The 23579-nt window shown below is 41.1% G+C and overlaps 3 protein-coding genes across 3 annotated transcripts; 2 read left to right on the forward strand and 1 right to left on the reverse strand.

Annotated features, from left to right (window-relative positions):
- Nucleotides 1–11566, forward strand: LOC130189173 (heparan sulfate glucosamine 3-O-sulfotransferase 6-like). Its single transcript, XM_056407890.1, has 2 exons — nt 1–743; nt 10104–11566. Exons 1-2 carry the CDS (start codon nt 226–228, stop codon nt 10720–10722), a joined length of 1137 nt encoding a protein of 378 aa, XP_056263865.1. The 5' UTR covers nt 1–225; the 3' UTR covers nt 10723–11566.
- A 6103-nt stretch (nt 11567–17669) lies between these two features.
- fahd1 (fumarylacetoacetate hydrolase domain containing 1) lies at nt 17670–19082 on the reverse strand. Its single transcript, XM_056407899.1, has one exon. The coding sequence runs from the start codon at nt 18864–18866 to the stop codon at nt 18207–18209; it is 660 nt and encodes a 219-aa protein (XP_056263874.1). The 5' UTR covers nt 18867–19082; the 3' UTR covers nt 17670–18206.
- A 98-nt stretch (nt 19083–19180) lies between these two features.
- On the forward strand, nt 19181–22224 carry hagh (hydroxyacylglutathione hydrolase). Its single transcript, XM_056407892.1, has 9 exons — nt 19181–19330; nt 19789–19973; nt 20381–20445; nt 20538–20655; nt 20738–20846; nt 20991–21094; nt 21301–21402; nt 21508–21587; nt 21716–22224. Exons 1-9 carry the CDS (start codon nt 19264–19266, stop codon nt 21813–21815), a joined length of 930 nt encoding a protein of 309 aa, XP_056263867.1. The 5' UTR covers nt 19181–19263; the 3' UTR covers nt 21816–22224.
- The last annotated feature ends 1355 nt before the right edge of the window (nt 22225–23579 follow it).

Raw genomic sequence — 23579 nt, forward strand, 5'->3', positions numbered from 1 at the left:
TTCATTTATGTCTTTTCTGACGAAAGAGAAAAAGATTATGAGGATATTTCTTCTGACCAAGGCATCATTCCACTGAAGCGCTCCAGTCTCTGCACGTGAAGCGTCACTTTTGCGCAACAGGTTCTGGGAGATATATTTATTAACAGTATACAATCCGATCAATGTAGTAAGAAGAAGCATGCTGTCCCCGTGTTGGCCCTTTGGCACCGAGCAGGAGATCAACTCATGGGATGTAGTGGATGCAGGGTCAGGTTCAACTTTGGCAAGGTGCTCTCCAAAGTCTCGGTGTTTTTTGCCATGGTCCTGATCTTCACCTACTTCTTCTACTGCCTCGCTGGACTCTGCGATTCGGCTCCCAGAGCTCTGTACAGACAGCAATTAGCGTCCGACTATGACATTCTGGACGACCCCCGCCGAGTTTTGGACGAGCTGCGACCCTCGCCGCGTCTCCTGCCGGACCGGAACCGCACAGTCTCCGAGGACGCGGCGCAGGTGGACGCGCCGGGACCGCAGCTGCCTCTCCACGTGCGGGGCAGCGCGAAGGAGAGCGCGGAGAGCCACGGCATTCCCGTGTCCAACACTTTCGGGACCAAGAGGCTTCCGCAGGCGATTATAATCGGCGTGAAGAAAGGAGGAACCCGCGCCCTGCTGGAGTTTCTCCGCATCCACCCCGACGTGAGGGCGTTCGGTGCCGAGCCTCACTTCTTCGACAGGTTTTACGATAAAGGACTGGAGTGGTACAGGTAGGCAGCTCACGCACACACGCAAGTTGCCTTTTTAGCTCGATGTAGGCAGCGAATTAAAAGCAGATGCATAGCCTACATTATTATTTTTACACATCGTATAATTTTAATATTATCAGTCCAAATGAAGGAACACCGGATCAACAGCATTAATCTGTTATGAACACTATATATTGACAATAATTCACTCTTTACAACAAAGCTTGGGACACCATCCCAGACAGAGATGATGTATGGCAGGGTGAAGGGTCAGATGAGCAGTGTCACCTGCAGACGTGCTGATGTCTCCTGTCAATAGACTACATAAACATGGCTGACACATATTTAGATCACCATATAACCCATGAATCCAATATTCTCCCCACATGCTGGCACTGTGAATCAAAAGGCTGGTGGGGTCTCTGGGGATCAGTTCATCATCTTGACAGTCATCTAAACACCATTTATACTCTTCACAGTGACATCCAGTACCAACACTTCCCCCCCTGTTCTGAGTGGGAGTCATGCAAACAGCATAGTGATTGCTCTAATACGCTTTCCTCTTATAAAGGATATACTCCTGATTTATATACTTGAAAGGTCTTGGCTGCATGCCACAATAATGATGCATACCATGTTCCCCAGCTACTGTCATAGTGACAGCAGCAGATTTGGGGTGACCAGGTTGACCAGAGCTGTCATTTGGGGGTACTTAAGGCCCTAAAGAAGGATTTGGGTCTGGATGAAGCTGATTCTGATCATCTCCAGATGTTCTACAAGCTCCCGGAGAACATCTCAGTTTAGCTTAACCACTCACCAGTGTCAGAATATTATTACGGACCTGCTGTGTACAGAATGGCGTTAAAGGTGCCATAAGTAGAGAGCTACGGGTGACAGGATGAAGAGCTCTGATCAACAAACACTTTGATAGCATGATGGTACATGAAACTCTAAGGTGTAATTTAATCTTCTCTGGGCTTTTTCATCCCCCTTAGCTGTGTGTTAACTGAGAACATGAGGACACATGGAAACACTTTCCACACTGATAATTTCAGCATGCTTTTAAGCTTCCTCGCTGTTCTTCTCATGCAGTGCACATAAACACACACACACACACACACACACACACACACACACACACACAGGTTGGCACTTTGCTCCTGTTATTACTCCTCTTCTACACTTATCTCCTTTGCTGTAATTCATCCTTCTCTCTGCTTTTGTAAACCCTCCCCGTGTTCCTTGCCTCTCAGTTCTCTTCTTTAAGTGCAGAGGATGTCTTTCGGTGGACATACCTGCGGCAGACCTGGTGTTTCCATGGCACGTTTTATGTGTGTTTCTGTTTGTTTTAATAAGCCTGACTGGCTTTGTAAAGGTGTTATGCTTCAATACTGCAGTTCGGTTGATGCTGTAACACATTATAATAGTAATCAGTCATAATAAGGGCTGCAACTAAACATGTGAGCCCAAGTTGACATGTTTGAATTTCTTGTTTTGTTTAATTTACACCATAAAACCCAAAGCTATGACATTTACAATCATATCTGACAAAACAGTTTGACACTAAAATAAATAAAAATGAAAGATTAAATTATTATCAACATGGCTTTCCTCGTTTATTTTCTGCAAATAGACTAATCTAACTATCAAGTGAATTGTTTTAGTTCGCATGATTTATATCTCCAAAAGCAAAATAGAAGAAGGATGGGCAATATAAAATTCAGTTGTGGTGCCAAATTTCCAGAAACATTTATACAAATGTGACACATGGCAGGTTTGACTGCAGGGCAGGTGGTCCAGTTAAATCATTTCTGATAACAATGTTCTTCTAAAAATACCGGTATTTTTAAAATATAGTCTTTCTTCTATTTAGCAGAGAAGTAAACTTAGCCGGAGAAGGTTGAGAAAGAGTTGGAGGGATTAACACAACAATGGCGACAGCAGCAACATGATCCTGGGTGAAATCACTGAAAGATGATTCCCTTCTTGTCACTCAGTCTCAGAATTTGGGGGAGATATGTTTGCTGTCATCTGCAATGATCCACAGTGAAGCCGCTGGAAGTTGTGTGCGTGTGCGTGTGCATGTATGTGTCAGTGACAGTTAGAGCTCGTCCATGTGGAACAATAAAGTCCTCGTCAGAGAACACCGGGTCAACTCACTGTCACATCTGGAAGCTAACACTGCACACACACACACACACACACACACACACGCACACAAACACTTCTCTCATCTGATTCGCTACACGGCTGCTCTGAACGGTGACATGTTATCCTGTTGAAGTTCCCTTCTTCATCTGTAGTTCTGAGGTCAACCGGGTCACATCCAAAGATACATTTGCACACAAATACATCACTGGATCATTAATGTAATCTTAGTATTGCATCGATTGACTTACATTGTCTTATTACTTTATTGACAGTCCGCTTGTGACCCCTGTGTGCTTCGTGATTCAGCCAAAATCAAAGAAAAAAAACCATATTCAAACGCATCCAAATCAGAACATTGTTGAGCATTGAGTCATTTCAGTAAAAAAGACAAGTAGCCTTTGAACACACATTAGCGTATCTGACGTGCATTGTGTGGTCCACATATCTTAGATGGAGAAATAAGCACAAAATGCAGGTGACAGATGGATGGGAGTCGTGCATGGCCATAAGTTGCTGTCAGATATTGCCAATCTCCATGCTGGAGACGCTTCACAGTGTCTCCCCTCCATGTTGCTCCAACAGCATTATCTTCTTCGAGACAAACTTAGGCACCAGTGTGTTTCCATTGATCGTACTCTCTCTCTTCCCAGCCCAGTCTCTCCATCCATCCCCGTCTCTCCTTTGCATGTGTGCGTTTGAGCCCATTACAGAAATGGAAAAGCCACAAATAGTACATTCAGAATCAAGCAGAGATTTAATGAATTTATGTGTTGTTTTATGGCTTGAAGGGAACTTCATGGAGTTATGGCTTTCATATGGGACTTGAGAGCCACCGCAGAAAACTGAAAGACCTCAGCTTTTCGTGGCACAATGGTTGTGATTCTCAAGGCTTTGTCACCACGATGTGGGCTGGAATGAGAAACTCCTTGATGGCGTGAAACTGAAAACATTAATCGTTGCTCTTTTAAAAGAGATGAACAGTGTCCACTTGGATCAGAATTAACATCCGAGAAGACAAATTACTATTCTTCTTGTATTTAACTTATGGAAAGATGCATTTTTGCATTTTAATTTGAGAAAAAACAGCAGCCCAGAAGCACCATCGATAATTTGAAAGCTTGCCAATTGGTTGACCTCCAGTCTTGACACCAAAGGCCATGCCCGATCGGATTGCTATTAAAATGTAGTTTCAATCCTTGAAGGGCAGCAGCACAAGGATGAAGAGAAACGACAGTACTGCTGAACATTCTGTTGGTCCTTAAAAAGACATAGATTTGTGTAAATAAAGATTAAAAAAGATGACAACAGGGGAATTATGCCGGTCTTGGGATAACGTATAGGTCATTTATGGCTACTCAATATACATCTAGTTAGTTAAATCAATTTTATCAGATGAGAAAGGTGATGAGCCACACAATCTGACAGCAGTATGAGGGATGGACAATTATAAAAAAATTTAAACATGAGGATTTTTGACGTCAGTATTACTTTTCCTCTCTGTAATTAAAGTAATACCTCCATTGAGAGCGTATGAGTCATTTCAACACTGCATTCTTTTATTTCAGTGTTTTTCTCGGCGGTCAGATTCAAACGCTTCTCATGTCAGTGGAGATACTTACAGTTGAAATGGTAAAAGTGGACACGAATGCGCACGGTACAGCGTTTTCCAGAGCAAGGGTGATTTTGCCGACACCTCATTCTGTGTGCAGCCTCGAGGCCACGAGTGATGGAGGCTGAACACGACTGATTGGTGTACCAGACCAGGAAGTGGTCTCTGTAGTGTTGAGTTGTATCGTGTTTTAATGGTGCTGGGTTTGGGCTGGAGTTGGGATAAGATGGCGTTATTAGGTTTGAATAGGCCCACAATCACACCACATATGGTGCGAATTATAATAATTTGAGGTGCATTGCGGTGCATTTCGGGGCGCCTGTGAAATCTTTCCGTCGTGCCGTTTTAGCGAGTGAAGACTGCAGTTAGCGAGTGAAGAACATAATTTGTGTCAGCTGGCCCACGTGAAATGTTTCAGATGCTCAGTTGCGCGAAATAGGGAAACCAAAATAAAATATACAATGATATGATAATACTCCAGGGAAATGAAAAAAAGCAATTTCTTTTTACTACACATTGTCAGAAACTTCCGTTTGAATGGATCCACGTCTAAAGAGTCAGCCTCAGTCCCATTCTCATAACTGTAACAAATCACCAAAACAGCTGCAATCATAATGTTATGTTTAGCATCAGACTAATATCAGTACGAGGACTGGGTATCAATACTGTTTAGGCACAAATTGTGTCCCTTGAAGTCTTAAAAACTGTCACGTACTGAAAGTTTGTCGTCAGATTCACAGCAGCGATCCATGAAAAGTTAAAGAAGTCACTATTTATTACAGTTCATCACGAGGGGGACATGCGTACCAGAGTTAACGGAAATCCACCAAGAATTGTTGAGATATTAAATTAAGAGGTGGATTGATTTCTTTTATTAAATAAAAAAAGTTTTTTTTGTTATTGAGAAACAACATAAAAAAAGGATTGTACTGTTATTGACACTGAGAACACGTCTAAACCATGTCCATCCCGAGCCAGCACCACAACCTTTCATGTTCCAAATCCTGAAGCCATTACTGATATCCTCGCAAAGTATCACTGACATCCGGCTAATTCTCCCAATTATGATTAGATGTTCAAATGCCATGCAGTCACTAATTATACATTGACCAAGCATTTCATTTCTTTATAGAAAAGCCCACACACACGTGCAGGATTTTAACGCCCCCCCCCCCCCCCCCCACGCACATTCAAACCCACTGCATCGGTATCCTGCAGTAAATCACCAAAGATGAAAATGTAAAGCGCTGTACTGCGTGGGAGTACAGCGCTTCAGTTAACCTCCTGTTGAGAAACCTCCACTACCACCTCCATTAAATCATCTGATAACAATGTATTTAAAATGTGTGGGTGGCAACAGTCATGTGGCTCCCCAGAGGGATCACTTCCTCTCTTTTTTTTTTACAAACGCAAGCGCCGGAAATTCACCTCCAGGTTTTTAGTGTTTATGTGGAGGATTTCTTTAGCTCTTATGCAGGAGCTGAAATATCATTTATTATGCTGCGCAGTGTCAATCCTGCCCTCAGGCCACGTTTGGTTCATACACACGTTCAATTTTTGTTTCTTTGCAACTTTGGCATTCATGACGCTTTTAGGCCGGGTGACTTGCTCAGGTTACTGTTTCGACAAAGAACATATAGTGGAAAGATAACTCCTCGTGTGTGTGTGTGTGTGTGCGGGGTCGTGGGTCGTATCACACTGACAGTTTCACCAGCGTGCATGCTTTTTACTGCAGTGCACCCAGATTATACTTAAAACACTGGTTTGGTATTTTGGGAAATGGAATTATACACTTCCTTGCGGAGGGTTAGATGAGAAGGTCGATACTGTATTTGAGAACGGTATCAATCTTTTCATCTAACTTCCAGCAAGAAAACAAATAAGTGTATCACTCCAAATGTTAGACCATTCTTTTAAACGGCTCTATTTGCCCCCTGTTTAATCTGTATTTTTCTGGTCAAAGGAGAATAGTAGCATATGTTTCCTTCAGGCATGAAGGCGCGCACTGAGGTTCCCACACTCATCCTGTCAGCCTGTCTGTGGCCTTGAGGCTTCTTCTGTCACCCTCTGAGCACAGCAGCATTGCTGGGAAAACTTTTCCTTTAGTTTGTTGTTTGCGCTCCTCACTTTTACTGCCTTGATTTTCCACCGCCTTGTTAATTTAGTTTTTTTCCTTCTTTTTCTAAAAGCGTCTGGACGTTGAGAAGTCTCCCAGAGCAGCAGTCTCCCTCAACAAGACCGTGTTTAGCATAGATGGTCCAGTAAACAAATATAATAGCCCATGGAAAATTAGATTGGGTTTTGTTTTGAAAAAATGACATGATAATTGAATTTTTTGGGGATCTTTTTGTCTGCAATCAGCTCTTCTTTCTGGTCAGAAATGCCGTTTGTTATGGCGCTGCAGCAGATAGATACAGCGGGAGAACCAAATGCTCTCGGGGGCAGGAAGCCTCTTGGCCATATCCTTGTTGCCAGGGCTAGTTTTTAATCTTCTGATCCAGACTGCCTATAACATATCAGTCGTGTAATCAGCGGTGTAGCACCTCAGGGAGGAAACGTGCTACATCCTTTAAGCAGCAGGGAGTTCCAGACTACTGTGGCTAGTTGGCAAGGCTGCCCCTGCCACGCTAAATAGAAAACATCTTCGTGCTCCCAGTTACTCCTTTTGAGCAGTTACTGAAAGGCTTTTAAAGGTGTTGGCCTTATAAGTAAAACATATATATCATAACAGCATATTAAAATGCATTAGAAAGCTGAGAACAAATGAATCATCCCCCATCTGTTTACAGTTTCTCCTGACACCACATACAGGAGCAGATTTATGATCGATTGTGATGAGGGAGATAGGGACCAGAGGACAGGGGAGGGGGTGGGGGGCCCCATTTCATTAACTATTCATGAGTATGGAAAGACAACTTATGGTCAATTACCAAAGTGACACATATGTGAAGGAGTGAAGGACAAGTCGAGAGGAGTAAGGATGAAAGAGGTGAGGATAGAGAGGGAGACGTGTGCTCAGTTTCTCATCAGTAAACACGGACACCTCCACGCTCACATGAGTTTATCTGCACACACACACAGTACACGCACACAGTATATGTGCACGAGTACACACAGTTCACAATCTGTCATAGAGACAGACGTATTGATCAGACACAGATAAACAGGGGCAGACAGGCAGCGATAGGCCATTTGCAGCTCTTCTAGAAGGGATAATAATCAATTAATGGTCTTTTATTAGGGGGATCATTTAATGGAAGGGTGGATTGTAATGGTCCAACTTTAAGTAAAGAGGGAAACTCAAAACTTACACAGGAACAAAGCATGGTTTTCCTCATGGTCATGAACATGTGACAACAAATACTTTTTCATAATAACAGTATTCCAGCAAGTTGCAGCAGACTAATTATAAACTATTTAAAATGCAGTTTTACCTTTTGACTCCCCTTAGCTCCTTTTTATTCCACACTTTTGGACAGTATCGTATTTATGTTATGTACGTGGCCCTCTGTCTGTATGCGAAGTATGAAGCTACAGCCAGCCGTTAGTTAGCTTAGCTTAGCACAACGACTGGAAACAGGTGGAAACAACTAGCTGTGCTCTATACAAAGGATGCAGAAAGCTCTCTGTCTTGTTTTGTTTAATTCTTACAAAAAAACAAACTGTAAAAACAACATGTGTTCTTTTTCTTTTACGGGGTGCAGGAAGTAGCTCCACCGGGCCAAGAAATAGTCCGACAGGCAGTCCCCCTAAAACCACAACATGTTGCTTTTACACTTTTGTTTTTGTACAGACTAAACAAACCAGATACAAGGCATTCATTAGCGAGCTTTAGAGGTGCTGGCGGGTTGCTTCATATTTTCCAACGTTACAGATGTGTGAGTGGTATCAATCTTTGCATCTAATCATTGAAAATAAAATATTCTATTTTGAGGCAATGGCTGCTTGTTGGGGGGTTACTGCGCTGCATTTGACACCAGAGTGGAGTCAGTGCCACCTGACGGATGCTGCCCCCCCCAATCGCTGCCTAATGTACTTTTCACTAGAGCTTCATCCGCCCTGTTTCGCTCACACATTGAAGTATTACAGATTTGTATTTCTCGCAGATGGAAGATAAAGAAAATATAAATGATGTTGTATAAATGATGTTGGCTACTCTTACACCAGTTAGTAACATCAGCAAGTCTAATGGACCATTAGTTTTTGATGACTACGGTTGACTTACTATTTATTTGACCACAGACAATTTTGTTCGAGCAATTGCCAACATTTAAATTATTTTCCCTTAGACTTCCATCAGTAAACTTCATTTCTGAATGTCTTCATACCATCAACATGTGGACAATATGAGAGCTTCAAATCTGAAACAAATAAAGCATGTAGGCTAAATTGCTTCTTTTATTTATGGAAAGCCACAAGAAAGCTCTAGTAACAAATAAGATGTGTTGATAAATGAACATTTTATTTGCTGTTTTTAACTCATCCTTGATTTGCAATGCAAAACAATTTGTCTGTGAGATCCAAATCTATACACAATTTGGCCTCACGCAGTCCGTCAACTACAAACAAACACCAGATCTGTCTGAATACCACATTACCCACAATGCCTGTTTGCCAGATAGCACTGAACGCTTAGTAGAGTATAGAGAGGAAACAAACCTACATTGAAACAATGTAAGACGATGTATCAGTCGATTATTGGTTTGGGTTAAAGTGATATAGATGATATCACTATGCAAAATATATCACTGTGATATAGTAGCATACATTTCAGCCCATGCCTTTTCACTGCCACATCTCTCCTCATGGCAGACACATGTTTAACACACTTACTGAGCTCAGCAGCTTCCCATCCTGGTTGCACTTTCTGACTTTGGTCTGTTTGGTCTGTTTGGGTCCTTGTAGGAACCCGTAGGGGAGGGGAGGGGGAGGGGCACTTTGCTCTTGCAGGAAGAAAGGAGGGGGTGGAAATCTGTAGGAAATTGCTGTTAAGTGGTTCTTGAGGCTCTGTGGTTTTGTCTCATCAGGCCCATTGTGAGTGGATGGTTCTGGTGTGCAGGCCTCACAGCGAGGCTCAAATGGGTTGTCTGAGGCCCTGGTACATAAACACATTACAGAGTGTACATGGACCTTTAATCATGCAGAATTTGGGAAGCTTTAATGTTTAGCGTGTATAATGTGTGTAGGTTATCTCTTGATGTTCTTTTTAGTGAAGTCTCTTTGTACGCCACATGGGAATAAATTGGCATATCCTATTGGTGCAATTTCACAAAATGTAAGCAATAATCCAATTGGCACTTGCATTATTAAAAAACTTTCTGCTCACAAATGTTGAAATGTCTATGTGTAATAAGAAACGGGTTACTCATAGGGATGGACCCAGAGATATTTACCACCTAACTCCCCTCAGTTCCAGTGTTTTAGGGTCTTTTAGCTCATTGTTTCGGTTGCTCGGCACTTAGCTTCAATTAATTCTGCTTTAGAAGAGCACAACAAATGTGGAAGATCAGAAGAACAACATAATCAAGCTTTTAAATAATATAGATATATCACAGTGTGAAACAGTCTGCAACATTATGGCTTTGAGAGCAATGTCTGACCATTTTCTCCTTTCCCATCAGGAGCCTGATGCCCCGGACTCTGGACGGCCAGATCACCATGGAGAAGACGCCCAGCTACTTCGTGACAAAGGAGGCTCCTAACCGTGTCTGCAATATGAACTGCCAAGCCAAGCTCATTGTGGTGGTCAGGGATCCTGTGACGCGGGCTGTATCTGACTACACCCAGACACTGTCCAAGAATCCAGGCCTTCCATCCTTCCAGAGCCTGGCTTTAAAAAACTCCACCACGGGTCTGATTGACATCACTTGGAGCGCTGTGCGCATCGGCCTCTACGCCAAGCATCTGGAGAACTGGCTTCAACACTTCCCCTTGTCTCATTTTCTGTTTGTAAGCGGCGAGCGGCTGGTGTCTGATCCGGCAGGGGAGATGGGCCGGGTTCAGGACTTCCTGGGACTGAAAAGGGTTGTTTCAGACAAACACTTCTACTTCAACCAGACCAAAGGTTTCCCATGCTTGAAGAAGCCAGAGGGGAGCAGCAGACCTCGCTGCCTTGGAAAGTCTAAGGGCAGACCTCATCCCCAAATCCCTTCCGAGGTCCTGCAGAGGCTCAGAGACTTCTACCGGCCCTTCAATCACCGTTTCTACCAGATGAGTGGACAAGACTTCGGCTGGGACTGATGGAGGAGATCCCTGTCATAGCCCGGGGAAAAAAGCCAGTTTGACTGTTTAATGCTCGACAGGACTATCGTCTCAAGGTCGAAGAATTCGAAGTCCACAAACTGAACTCTGCCACAGTGGACTCATGAGACATGCAGCAGGTGAACTGCCATCTTTTTGTTAGAGGATAGAAGGCGACATGACACAGTGCTGCAATATGCAGGTTACACACAAAGTTAATGGATTAGTTATTAAACCATTTTCTTACTTGTATATTAATATTACACAGAAGGGAAAGTTAAAAGCATTTCCTTTGAATATCTTTTTTTAAAAACTTCTGTTCATAAAATAAGCTGATATTTATAGTTTCTGTTGTTTTGAAATGCAACAGTTACAGATTTCTTTTATTAAAGAAATGTATTTATTACACGACAAAGCATGACATGAAACAGAAGATGTTTTTATTGACAGGACATTGGAGAAAATGTCATTCTCCATAATAAACCACTATGTTTTATTGATTATAAGCAGTGTTACTTTGACTGCATTTGTACTTTCATTACATTTACTGTTTCCAAAGTCTTTTGAAACACAACACATCTTAGTTTAATGTTAAGGGGTATTGCTCTGCACATTGCAGTTGATATACCTCTGATACCTCATGTGTAAATATTAAATGTTACAATGATCACAAACCACACAACTACACATTTCATTTGTAGGCATCCTCTCAAAGCCACACATATCTGAACTGCCTTGAACAGTGCCCACTGTATCGGCTGTCACTCACTTAAAATAAATGACTGTTTTGATCTGTGATTATTTTGAACTATTTAAAACTCCATGTATAAAGAACATAATGCCTCGTGCTGTGTATGCAACCTTCTTTCTGATGGCTTTGTGTTTTGAGGTGAAGTTTTATCTGACGATGAGCTGTAGGCCACGATGGTCTATCATTTTTCATTTCTTTTTACTGTAAATGTATCCAAGCATTCTAAGAATGTTTATAAGAATATTGCTTAAATAATTATACATATTTGTCCCAAACAAAGTAATCATAATCTAATACATGTCGCTGAAAACGTTGCCTATTCGTATACCTATTTGCTGAAGGATCAGCCGATGATAAACCCTTCCTTTAAACATGGCTTAGCATGGACTGTCTTTGGATTGTTCTCCACATGCTGAAGTAGTGTGTGTGTGTGTGTGTGTGTGTGTGTGTGTGTGTGTGTGTGTGTGTGTGTGTGTGTGTGTGTGTGTGCATGAAGCTGGAGGGAGAGAGATGTTGTCCAAAACCTAAACAGCACAAGAAGAGAAGGAGGTTGATGAAACAGGTTTTAGCTTGTCTGCAAACTAGATACAGTAACCTTTCAAGGCAAAAGAGCACATCATGAAAGAACTGGTTTAGTTTATGGGATTATGAGTTCTTGAAAAGAACCTTCAAGTTAGCCAAAAAACATTGATTGGTTCCCATAAATCAAAAGAGAAGGGAACCTTTCACTCTAATCTTTTAGTTTTCTTTATACCTATGAACTAACGATCTCTACACTGCAATACAAGAACAGCGCTGTTTCCTTAGCTCCATGTTTTCTGTCTTTTCTCTTGTCTTGTGGCATGATCAGTTACATTGTGTCGACTTAAGACCTTTTTTTCCTGATTCTCCTTTAAATACGCTCATGCAAACTTGAAGTAGGTTTTTTGTGGCGATTGTTATAGCTTCTTACTTCTGTCTATTGCATTCACTCTTAAAAAATCATAAAAGTGGTGTTCATTTGATTATCTTGCGGAACAAATAGTATTATAACGTGTGTTTGCCACAGAGTTTATTTACAGCTATACTCCAAAATCAAAGGGAAAAACCCTTTGGCTTTTATTTAAGGGAACCAGTGTGATGCTAACTCCCGAGGTTTGTGTGAGCCATCCTCCCTGCAGCACTTTATTGGGCCGATCTAGAACAGGAAGCTGGACATGTATCAGCAACAGTAATTAAGGTGGGCGGGCTTAGTGAATGGTCAGTTCTTCCTCTGTAACCCTGTTAGTGCTTAGTGCTGCCGTGACCAGTGTCTCACTCTTTCTATCAATGTCGTGCTCCGCACGTTATTTATGCTCTCAAACTTTAGCTCCCTGAAAGAAACCCCACTCTTCCCTGTCTTCCTCTCTCACGCGGCATTTCCCGCCGGCCACTTCCACACTGAGCCCACATGTGAGGGCCTGCGTGCCGTTGTGGCCTTTAATTATAAAAGATGGCAGCTCACTCAGAATGTCCCCCACCTTCCTCTCTGGGCTCAGAATTAGCAGCAGAGCGCGTCTCTTTCATTTTACACTAATCCTTTATGAAGGTACAAAGGGAAAAAGGGAAGAATAAAAACATCTGCTCTGGTGGAAGAACCAAAAAAGGAACCGACCACTTGACGAGATCTAAAAAGTACACAGGGTGGGAGATGTTTCTTTTTTTTTAACAATGCGTGGAACTATTCCTGGCCAGTTAGTGCTTGCATTCAATGATTAAAAACAAAAATAGTCAATACAAACAATTAACAATGAGCTTTGTTTGTGGAAACGTCAGCGTCTACTTGCATTAACATGCTAGTGCGTGTATTCAAGCAAGTTTGCCTGTACACACACATTGCTTTGGCTCTTTCCATACATCTCCTCCTTTAATTCCAGTCAGTATTTCTGTCACATTCCTCCTCTGTTTTATATGTCTGGCATTGGTTTTTAGTGGGCATTGGTCAACTTGAAATGAGCTTGCCTCACTTCATCTGTGCCAACTTTTATCGCCAGTCGTAGTGATAGCTGCTTTTTCGGCTGTGCCAGCCCAGCAGCAGACATTGACCATAACTGATTTCCTAGTCTGCCATCTGCAAAATACATAAGTATGTGTTTGGGGGACTAGCCCAGTCGTTAAGTTTCGTTAAATCAGCGGGACGTTCAACATAATCTACGGTTGTCACTCAACACTGGTAATGATGTGAGAAATCCAATCGAGGTTAAAAAAGAAAACAGCAAGAAAAATAGAGGAACGAATGAGAAACGTTCCCTGAAACTGAAAGTGAGACTTGAAAATGTATGTTGGTGTTCATTGTCAAGGATAAGAAATTGCAATAAGAAAATAAGAACGAATGAATATAAGTTATCCTTTGAGGTTTTGCGTTATTTACTTTCCACTCTGAGCCAAAGCCTGTATGCAACTATTTAAAGTCAACAAGAGACTCAACACTGAGATGAAAGACAATATGTTTGTCTCTTTGTTTGTTTGAAATAAACAATATTCTGGATTACATTTGCGCAAAACAACTAATAGGCAAATTACAGATCTGCAAAACTCAAAATCTTCCGTTCTCATGGAAACAGTAATTTGTTTAGCTTCGGCTGGTATGCGGATTCCAAGGATTTGGGCTCATCATTTAATACATACCATCAATTCCTACCATTGTGGATTTGTTTGCATCAGTGCAAATCGCCCCAATGTGGATTGAGTCACTTGCCACTGTAACCAGTTGAGATTAGGCGTGATGAGGATGTATATTTTGAGCGGTGACTCTTATTTGGGAATAACGGGCACATGGCAGACTAATCAGAAACACCCCAGGGATGAAGCTCTGCGTAGAAGGAAAGAGGGGCTGATTTCTACTGATAAAAGTAGGATTAGTGTGTTAAAGCGGTTCCCTTTAAGGAACCACAAATGAAGACGGTTCATAGTGAGCACTCATTTTTCCACCCATACCACAGTCTCTTTCGATTCAGGGAAGAAATGCTCGGGGATTTTCTCTCTTCTTTGTGGTTTAGGCCTCACAGCATCTTGTTAAATCGTGACTTCAGCTTTAATTGATGAGAGAGTAATTTGGGGTCGAGAGATTTTAAAATGGTCATGGTAGCTCAACTGAAATTGGGGATCTTTTTAGGGATATGGAATTATTAACTTTTACAATAGGTTTTTATAATGTTGTTTTTTTGGCCACATTTCAGGACATACTTCTGTTGCCATTTTAACCTCATAAATACCAGCTCCAGTCTGCTCATTGGGCCTTGATTGGAAAAGTTGAACAATCAAAGTTCATAGAAAAGCTTGTATCGTTGCCAGATGGATGGAAACCTTCCACACTAAAAAATTAAGCAGAATTCTTATACATAAAATTCCAACATCTTTTCAATTTGGGAAGTTTACACACATCTGTATGGATGAAAAATGCTGTGTTTTGCTGTTAAACCTACAGTTTGTTTTATAGGACATGCCCACTTTACCTTCCACCTGCATCTTCAAACAAAAAGTGAGCGCACTATGAGCAGTCAATCACTCTGAATGAATGGGGCTCGCACCTGGCCTTCATGCATGATTTCTCTTCATTGGCCAAAGACTCCATTCATTATTCTACGAATAGGAATTACAGCCCTTACATTTGGCTTATAATAAGAATCAAATTGGTTTTGGATTTTTTCCATGGTATTATTAATCACCAGCCATGCACTTGTTTTTTCCAGAAAGAGATTGATTACTTAAAAGGACTGTAGTTCTTGAAATTATGTCATATGCGTTCTGTCTGACTCCGCTCTTCTGATGGTTGTGTGTGTTGCTGGGTGTCTTTCTAAGAATGGCGACACCGCAGTACTGAGGAGACGAGTGAGGATGGTCATTTTTTACACACACACACACACACACTGACGACAAGTTGTAAATCATTTTCACGAGTTGATCCATACATTTCCTGTTAAGAGCTGATGCTTTCATCTTAAGATGCCCTTCACTCATGTAAGGATGGTATATTGTTGCAGTTGAGTACTCTTGTGTGTTTCCTTATGAACTGTGCATAAATGTTCATATTCATGCGCAAGTGTTTTTTTTGTGTGAACCTCAGAGATTTGACCTGATGACCTCCAGCAGGATAGATCGCTCTGCACTAAACCAACCGATGACATGATGGTTACACTCAGATATTTTAACACGCCTGTAGTAATATGTCACACGTGATGCGATACGCTATAGGTGTAAAACTAGTCTCAAATTAAACCTCTTATCATAAAAAAACAAACAGTTTCGCAATAATTAAGTATTATTATTATTGTAAAAGTCAGAGCATCTCCAGCATGATTACAATTCATCCAACGGAGGACATAAATGTGTTAATTAAATTGAATTAAAATCTGTCCAATAGTGGTTGAGACATTTCACTTGAAGCAACATGTCCACATCATTATGTCCCCAGATGAAAAAAAAGGGATCCCCAAAGTCATTAAGATTTATCATCTGAGAATCATGAACGTCTGTTCCAAAGTTTGTGTCAATCTATTCAATAATAAATATTCTAGTGCAAATATCTCAAAGTGGGCTGTGGCAGAAAAATGACTTTGTTTCGAGAGAATTGGTCCACATTTACCACCTGGCTTGATTCCATGTCACAGGTGACATCATTATTGGTACGTTAGATCGGAAGACTGTGGTCTCCCCGTAATCCCCTCTCTTTTGAAAGCGTCAAATAGACCCCCTCAGACTCCCGCTCCATGACAACATATCGCTTCATGTGGTGAACGTTAAACCAGAGCTGAGCACCAGCTTTGAAGCCATTGTTAGAACCTTTGAGGGCGTAATACCGTCAGTCACACGGGAACAATGAACAGTATGATTCATATCTCATAAACGACGACACCTCTGCTCTAAGAAACAGGCCACGACTACATTTCCCAGAACCCAGATCTAATTGAATCTGTCATAACTGCTCTGATGATGGACACGTATGACCCCGGAGTCCCCTGAGGGCCAGGGCTCTGGCCCTGTGAGTCTTGGAGATATCGTACCCTACAGGTGTGGGAAGATGATGTACACAGACTCGGGTTTCAGCAGTCTGGCCTGGGACAGGTTGATGGGGGCTCTGATTGATCCTGAAAACAGAGAAGCCTGTGGGAGAATTGTAATTGAACCTGGAACAGATGTTTAAGTCCAGGAAAAATGTGCTTATGGTGAAGGTACGCAGCCTTAAAGTCAAAATGACAATGTCAATAGTCTGGGCGAGGGGAGCCTTGTCGGTGTTCAGGATATTAGATTGTTGAAGGCTAAACAGACAACATTCACTGAAGAGGCAACAGGGTTCAGTGTGCAGTTACAAAAAATACTTTAAAACATGGCCCATCAAAAACACATCTCGGATAATCCAACTTGCGGATAAATGTGTTCCAAATTTACGAATAACCACATGAAGCCAGAGCCAAACCCTCAGTGCTCTAAACTCCCTCGCGAACATGACTATTTTCTCAATTTGAAATCATCTGGGATAAACTCTATTCACATTTAAGCCTCTGAAGGGAACTTCACATTACACCAGTTTGCACGGCTTAATGTGGCTGAAGGAAGCATGCTATATGCTATTATCATAAGTGCACACGCTAGTGAAGATTTAGTACGGTATGACAAGTTTAAAATGCTATAGATGTTGGTTTTTCATACTGTTATTAGATCTTTGATCACAATACATTTTTTGACCATACATTTGAATGAACTTTATCATTACAATTTGGGTATTTTCATTGTATGCTGCTTTATACTTTTACTCCACAACCCTTTTAGGCCGCAGTGGTTATTAACTTTGCAGATTCATAATATATCATTTAATCAATCAAAAAGTATACACTATTATAGTGCGAGCTACTAATCAGTTTCTAAAATAGTTTCAATAAACTCTTACATTAACACACATTAACATTAGCACCAATAATTTGAATACTATTTCAAAATAGGTGAGTAATTTTACTTTTGATACTATCAGTAAATGTTGCTGATAATGTATCTAAATATTTGTTTTGCTAAAACTCAAGTAAGGTGTGGAATGTAGGACTTTTACCAGTAAGAGTATTTCTACTTTATCATAGTTGTACTTTTACTATGTGAAAGATCTGAGTATGTCTTCAACCACTGTGCATTTAATACATACAGCATGTAAAGTTGCTAAAGTTAGCTCCACCTTGACCAGCCCATAATGAGTCGTACACTTTAATGCATTAATAATAATATTAATAATAATAATAATCTAAACATGTTACATATTATAATAAAACACTGACAGTGGTCATTCTGTCTCCAATAATTAGATCATGTATTATTTTGCGGATAAAGCAAAACATCATTACTTCAACTTGCATTTTCCAAAAATATGTTAACAACATATTACATCTTTAATTTGAGTACAAGTTCTGAATACTTCTTCCCACCACTGATGATTGGAAACAAAGACAGCGACAAAGTGCGATGAATTATTTTTACATCCCTGGTTTAAGCAATAACAAAACAAAGCAGATCAAAGGTGCACTCATGAGATCATTCAATGACCAAACTGTGACCAAACATTTAACAAGACAGGGTCAGCAATGTGGTGCTGATGGATCGAGACTGCCATCTGCTGGCCGACATAGTATTTGTAAATATATTTAACATGATTAACATTCAACCCTCCAGCAAAAACACAATCTCTTCACGAGTCTGAGTGTTTCTTTCGCCTCATGTGTGTCTTTTCTTTTCACTTCTGTTTTTCCACCCTGAAGCTCATGGTGACAACGTCCTCGATCCCAGCCTGCAGCTCATCATGCTCCTGCACGGCGGAGACTCCTTTCGGGGTCCCCGTCAGGATGAGATCCCCCTCCTCCAGGGTGATGAACTCGCTGATGTAGCTGATGAGATGGGGGATGGAGAAAATCATCTGGGAGGTGCAGCCGCTCTGCCGCAGCTGGTCGTTCACCTTCAGCCACAGCTTCACATTGCCCGGGTCGGGGATGCTCTCTTTAGGGATGAAGTCGCTGACGGGGCAGGAGGTGTCGAACGCTTTCGCCTGGGTCCAGGGAAGACCCTTGGCCTTACACACGTCCTGGACGTCCCGGGCTGTCATGTCCAAGCACAGCGCATAGCCAGCAACGTGCTCCATAGCGGCGGCCTGTGGTATGGCCGTGCCCCCTTTCCCGATGACCACCCCTAACTCCACTTCGTGGTGCAGGTTGTTGGAGTACCTGGGCACCAGGATGGAGGAGCCCTCTCTCACGTATGCAGAGGGGGGCTTCAGGAACAGGATGGGCTCTGTAGGAATCGCATTGTTCAGCTCTTTGGCGTGATCCGCGTAGTTTCTCCCGACACAGATTATCTTCCTCCCCCATTCCCAGAATCGAGTAATATTTCGTGCTGTCATCGTGGAGATACGTGAAGGTTTCAGCCGCTCCGAAGCTGTCAGCACCGGTTTAACTTAACTTTGACCGACTTTGACCGCGAGTACCTCAAGCGAGATCATTAACCTACGGCAAGCCCGAAAGGACATGCAGTAAACTCAGAACTCAAATCAAAGCTGTTATATCTTATTTTGTAGATGTTTCTCGCAGCTAACACATCACATACGTATCCCTCACATGCACTGCATTGTAACTTTAGAGATTCGTTCAAAGATTGTAAATAATACATGTATTGATCATTGTTTATCACCGATCGATTGGTTGAGCCTGACAGTTTAATGGCGAAGAGAGAAAAGACGGAACTAGAGAACTACAGGTTTTGGTTTACGCGACTGTGATAAGGATATATTTGCTGTTGTTATGTTATACAAGTCACTCGTAGGGAGTGCCTGCACTCTGCTAGGAGCTGCAACAGCCTTAAAAATTGGTACGTCTACACGATTCTTCATTAATTCATCTAGCTGGGCATGTTAGCTTGTGTCGTTACATGTTAACTAATTACGGATTGCTAACGAGTTTTTTTATATTTTGTTGTGTTTTAAGAGGAGGGCGGGCACATGAACACAGCTGGCCTGTCTGATCTAATACTCGCCCTTTATTGCATCATCTCCCCCTGAACTGTCAAGTTAGATCGATTCGGAAGCTAAGTTAACTATAAATGTAATCGTTTTGAAAGTTAGCAATGAAGCTAACGTTGTTTACTTTCTGTTGTTAGCTTAAATGGTGAACATCTGTCCTGCCAATGGCTGCTGTATAATGGATCTATTTTATAATGCCTTGCGTTTACTAGTATCTGTGGCTCCTAAACAAGTCCCAGGAATTAAGAATAACAGCGAGTCCTCTCATATCAGTCTGTCAAATATTGACTTGCACCTTCTCATGAAGCCCCTGTGGAAGTCCAGGCCCAAGCAGCTGCTCTCCTTCACAGCGCAGTGAGGAAATCCTCTCTGGTGGAACAGGCGAACATGAGGGTTGAACTTCTCCCTGCACTCAGTGACAACTACATGTACCTCCTGATAGACGTGGAGTCCAGGGAAGCAGCTATTGTTGATCCTGTGGAGCCAATCAAGGTCTGTGCTTTATTTCATACGAGTAGTTACTCTACTACATTTGTTTAACAGTACTAGTTACTTCACAGATTCATATTTTACACACAAAATATGTGATCAATATATAGATGATGCATTAACGATGGGCTATGGATAAAATCCTCTATTAGAGTATATGTCTTTTACCCATAAAGATATATTTTAACACAATATATACATCAATTAAAAAAGTTACAACAGAACATCAAAAGGGTATTAATATATATATATATATATATATATTATATATTATATAATAAAATAATATATTATTTATTTATAATAATTAATATTGCTGTTAAAGTCAGAACTGAAACCAGAAACTGTAATTCAGTTGTGTTTGTTAAATGTCTTCTGACTTCAATGTGACCTTTTTTTGCTTTCAACAGGTTGTGGAAGCTGTGAGAAAGCATGGCGTAAAACTCACAACAGTTTTGACCACTCATCACCACTGGTAAGCTTCAAGTTAAGTTCTTATTTTACACAGTTGTTTACCGTTTGTTTACTGCCTTCATGAGAGCTATGAAAACCATTTTCTCTCCTCAGGGATCATGCTGGCGGAAATGAAAAGATGTTAAAGCTAATGCCCGGACTGAGGGTCTATGGAGGAGATGACAGAGTTGATGCTATTACAAAGAAAGTTTCTCACTCCAACAATATAAAAGTAGGACCATTACATTTTTTAATTCTACAATCCAAATATTATAAGCCTCAAATGACGATGATGTTTTTGCTCACTCTTCCAGGTTGGATCACTCAATGTCAAATGCCTGTTTACACCATGTCACACAACTGGTCACATCTGTTACTATGTGACAAAGGAGAAAAGCACAGAGCCACCAGCTGTTTTCACAGGTATGTGTGATCACATTAGATAAAACATAACCAAGACAATAAAGCCTCACTTAAATTTGTCTTGCTTGATCAATAAGTGTTGCTGCAACCTCTGGAAACGTAACTCTAAATGTCCGAACGACACTTGTTTTTATTCCCATGCAGGGGACACACTGTTTGTGGCCGGCTGTGGTAAATTCTTCGAGGGTACAGCAGAGCAGATGCACAAAGCCTTGATAGATATTCTTGGATGCCTGCCTCCTGAAACGGTAAATATATTAACTCCACCTGTAATGTCAGCGTAAAGGGTTATTATTGAAGGTCTAAACGTGCTACTGAAGTAATTGACAGAAGATTTTAGATGTAATCTAATTGAGGAGACACAGTAGATGAAGAGATTAACTTTTATATAGAGATATGAGATACATTTCACAGTTAGTGCGTTGAACATGTCCTTTTCCGTTTGTGTTTGAAGCGAGTTTACTGCGGTCACGAGTACACCGTCAGCAATCTGAAATTTGCACATCATGTGGAACCAGAAAATGAAGTCATACAGAAGAAGCTGGCATGGGCAGAGGTACTCTACAGATGTGTCAAATCCAATCAATAATTGCATCATTCAGATGGTCAGCCTCTGAAACTGTACAATACACTTTGCATCGGTATGTTTTCATCTCTGTAGGAGAAATGCAGCAATGGAGAACCGACCGTTCCTTCCACTTTGGCTGATGAATTCACATTCAACCCCTTTATGAGAGTAAAGTATGTAAAGCATGATTAAATACAAATTATTTATCATATTAGATTGAATTGTAACACAAGAATATGTCTGTGTAGTTTATTTAGAGCTGATTACAGATCTACTAATATTTCTTTGATGTTTAATTCAGAGAGAAATCAGTGCAAGACCACGTAAAGCAGACGACCTCGATCGAAACCATGAGAAGTCTCCGGAAAGAAAAAGATGGCTTCCGGGTGCCCAAGGAGTGATGTCCACTGCATTCATGCTCCTTACAGCACTTTGATCTGTTAATGGTGCACTACGAAATATATCTGCATTTCATCTTCAAAACTGCTATAAATAGATCTTCTACATTTTCTCTGTCATGGCACACTTTTTTTGGATCGCAATAATCGGATCTATTATATGGCTATAAACTTGTTCAAGTTTTATTTGCTTTGTTTGGATCGTATTGGTGTGGTGGTTTTAAGAAATATATGTTCATTAATTGAATGCTTAAAATTTGAAAACTGTTGAGGATTATTTTGCAATATAGCAATGTACAAACTACAATTTCATGAAGTGTTAGAAGAAAAGGAGCAGCTTGATGAACACATGTAGTAATATATGTAACATTTCTGTAAATTAATAAATAATTTCTTTACCTGTAAAGATTAATATCAATGCTTTAATTTTTGAATGCTTCCTTCTGAAATTTTTGACATTTGATTGGTTCTTTATGTGAAATTTGGCACAAGTGGTTTTTAACTTCTTTAAAAAGCATTCTGTTATCATAGAATTGTGAACTCATTGCGGTGTCAGCATTAAATGTTAGATACTGTTAATGCTCTTCACCATATATTGCATACATTATAACATTATAAATCGTCGTTGAATGCTTCCAGCTCGATTAAAATGTCTGGTTCACGTTGGTTCACGTTGGTTCGGTGATGTCGCGATAACTTCCCCGTCTGAAGAGTTGTAGAATAATATTTTCACAGCAGCACCGCCGCATAAAAACAAAACAACCACATCTTCGGAATCATTCAAGCTGATTTTACTAGTTTGTCCTTTTTTGATTTGCCTTACATCTTTAAGCTCTAGAAACATTTTCCTTTTCATAACACTTCAGACCCAGTGACGTTAGTCCTGCTAATATTAATGTCCCAAGAGAATGTTATGAGGTAACTTGTGCATATTGATAGTATAAAGTATCCTCATACTGACTAATAAAACTCTTCCGGAAGTATCCTGTCCTGTGGTGCGCATGCGTTTGAGGGTCCCATAGGTAAGGGTGATGTCCATCCTAAAGGACAACTCCATGTACTGATAGTAGGCCTACAACTGATAATAAAATAAAAGTCAGATTAGTTTTGATTATTGACTCTAATGAGTATTTTCTCAATGACTCTTTGGTTTTCTCCAGTTAGGATTTCAACGTTCTTTCTTGTGGCTTCTCTGCCACGTTGTCTTTTGATCCATTTGCAGTTTAACTCCATCAATGTGAGGTGCCTCTTCACCCTGCCTCTGGTCACATGTGCTACTTTGTTTGGGAGGATGAGTGCACTGATGTGATGTCCCTGCTGTGTTTTCAGGTCTTTGTCTGTAAACATACAGAGATGTGGAGCCAGTTAAAGCCAGAGAAGTCCATTTCAGAATTCACTTCATGCGTCCTCAATTATAGATATAGCTTCATTTTAAGTGGAGAGAGATGAATCATCATTCACCAGCACAGTGTCCATTTATCTTTTTGATGGAGACAGATTATTTTTTGCCTTCACTTCTTTTGGTTGTTAGGCGATACGTTGCACCACAATCTCACCCCAGTGCTGGACTCCCTACCTCATGACAATAAGAGATATATATATCGTGGTTGTGTGCAGTGCAGAGCTCACAGGGTTAACGGGCGCAAACACAACCTCCGAGTGGAGCTGGCGTACGTCGCGGCGATGATGACACAGGTACGAGGGCATGGAGTGCAGCCTGGTTCTCTTTCCTGCCTTCGTCATACAAAGCATCTCTAACGTGTCACA

The sequence above is a fragment of the Pseudoliparis swirei genome, chromosome 23 (genome assembly GCF_029220125.1).
Source record: "Pseudoliparis swirei isolate HS2019 ecotype Mariana Trench chromosome 23, NWPU_hadal_v1, whole genome shotgun sequence".
Classification (NCBI taxonomy): Eukaryota; Metazoa; Chordata; class Actinopteri; order Perciformes; family Liparidae; genus Pseudoliparis; species Pseudoliparis swirei.

What these genes read in the sequence shown, in the direction of transcription:
- LOC130189173 (XM_056407890.1), top strand. Translation starts at nt 226, where the DNA reads ATGGGATGTAGTGGATGCAGGGTCAGGTTCAACTTTGGCAAGGTGCTC. An exon ending in AAAGGACTGGAGTGGTACAG is followed by an intron (nt 744 to 10,103) that starts GTAGGCAGCTCA and finishes CTTTCCCATCAG; the next exon opens with GAGCCTGATGCCCCGGACTC.
- fahd1 (XM_056407899.1), bottom strand. Translation starts at nt 18,866, where the DNA reads ATGACAGCACGAAATATTACTCGATTCTGGGAATGGGGGAGGAAGATA.
- hagh (XM_056407892.1), top strand. Translation starts at nt 19,264, where the DNA reads ATGTTATACAAGTCACTCGTAGGGAGTGCCTGCACTCTGCTAGGAGCT. An exon ending in ATCCTGTGGAGCCAATCAAG is followed by an intron (nt 19,974 to 20,380) that starts GTCTGTGCTTTA and finishes TGCTTTCAACAG; the next exon opens with GTTGTGGAAGCTGTGAGAAA. An exon ending in GATGCCTGCCTCCTGAAACG is followed by an intron (nt 21,095 to 21,300) that starts GTAAATATATTA and finishes TTGTGTTTGAAG; the next exon opens with CGAGTTTACTGCGGTCACGA.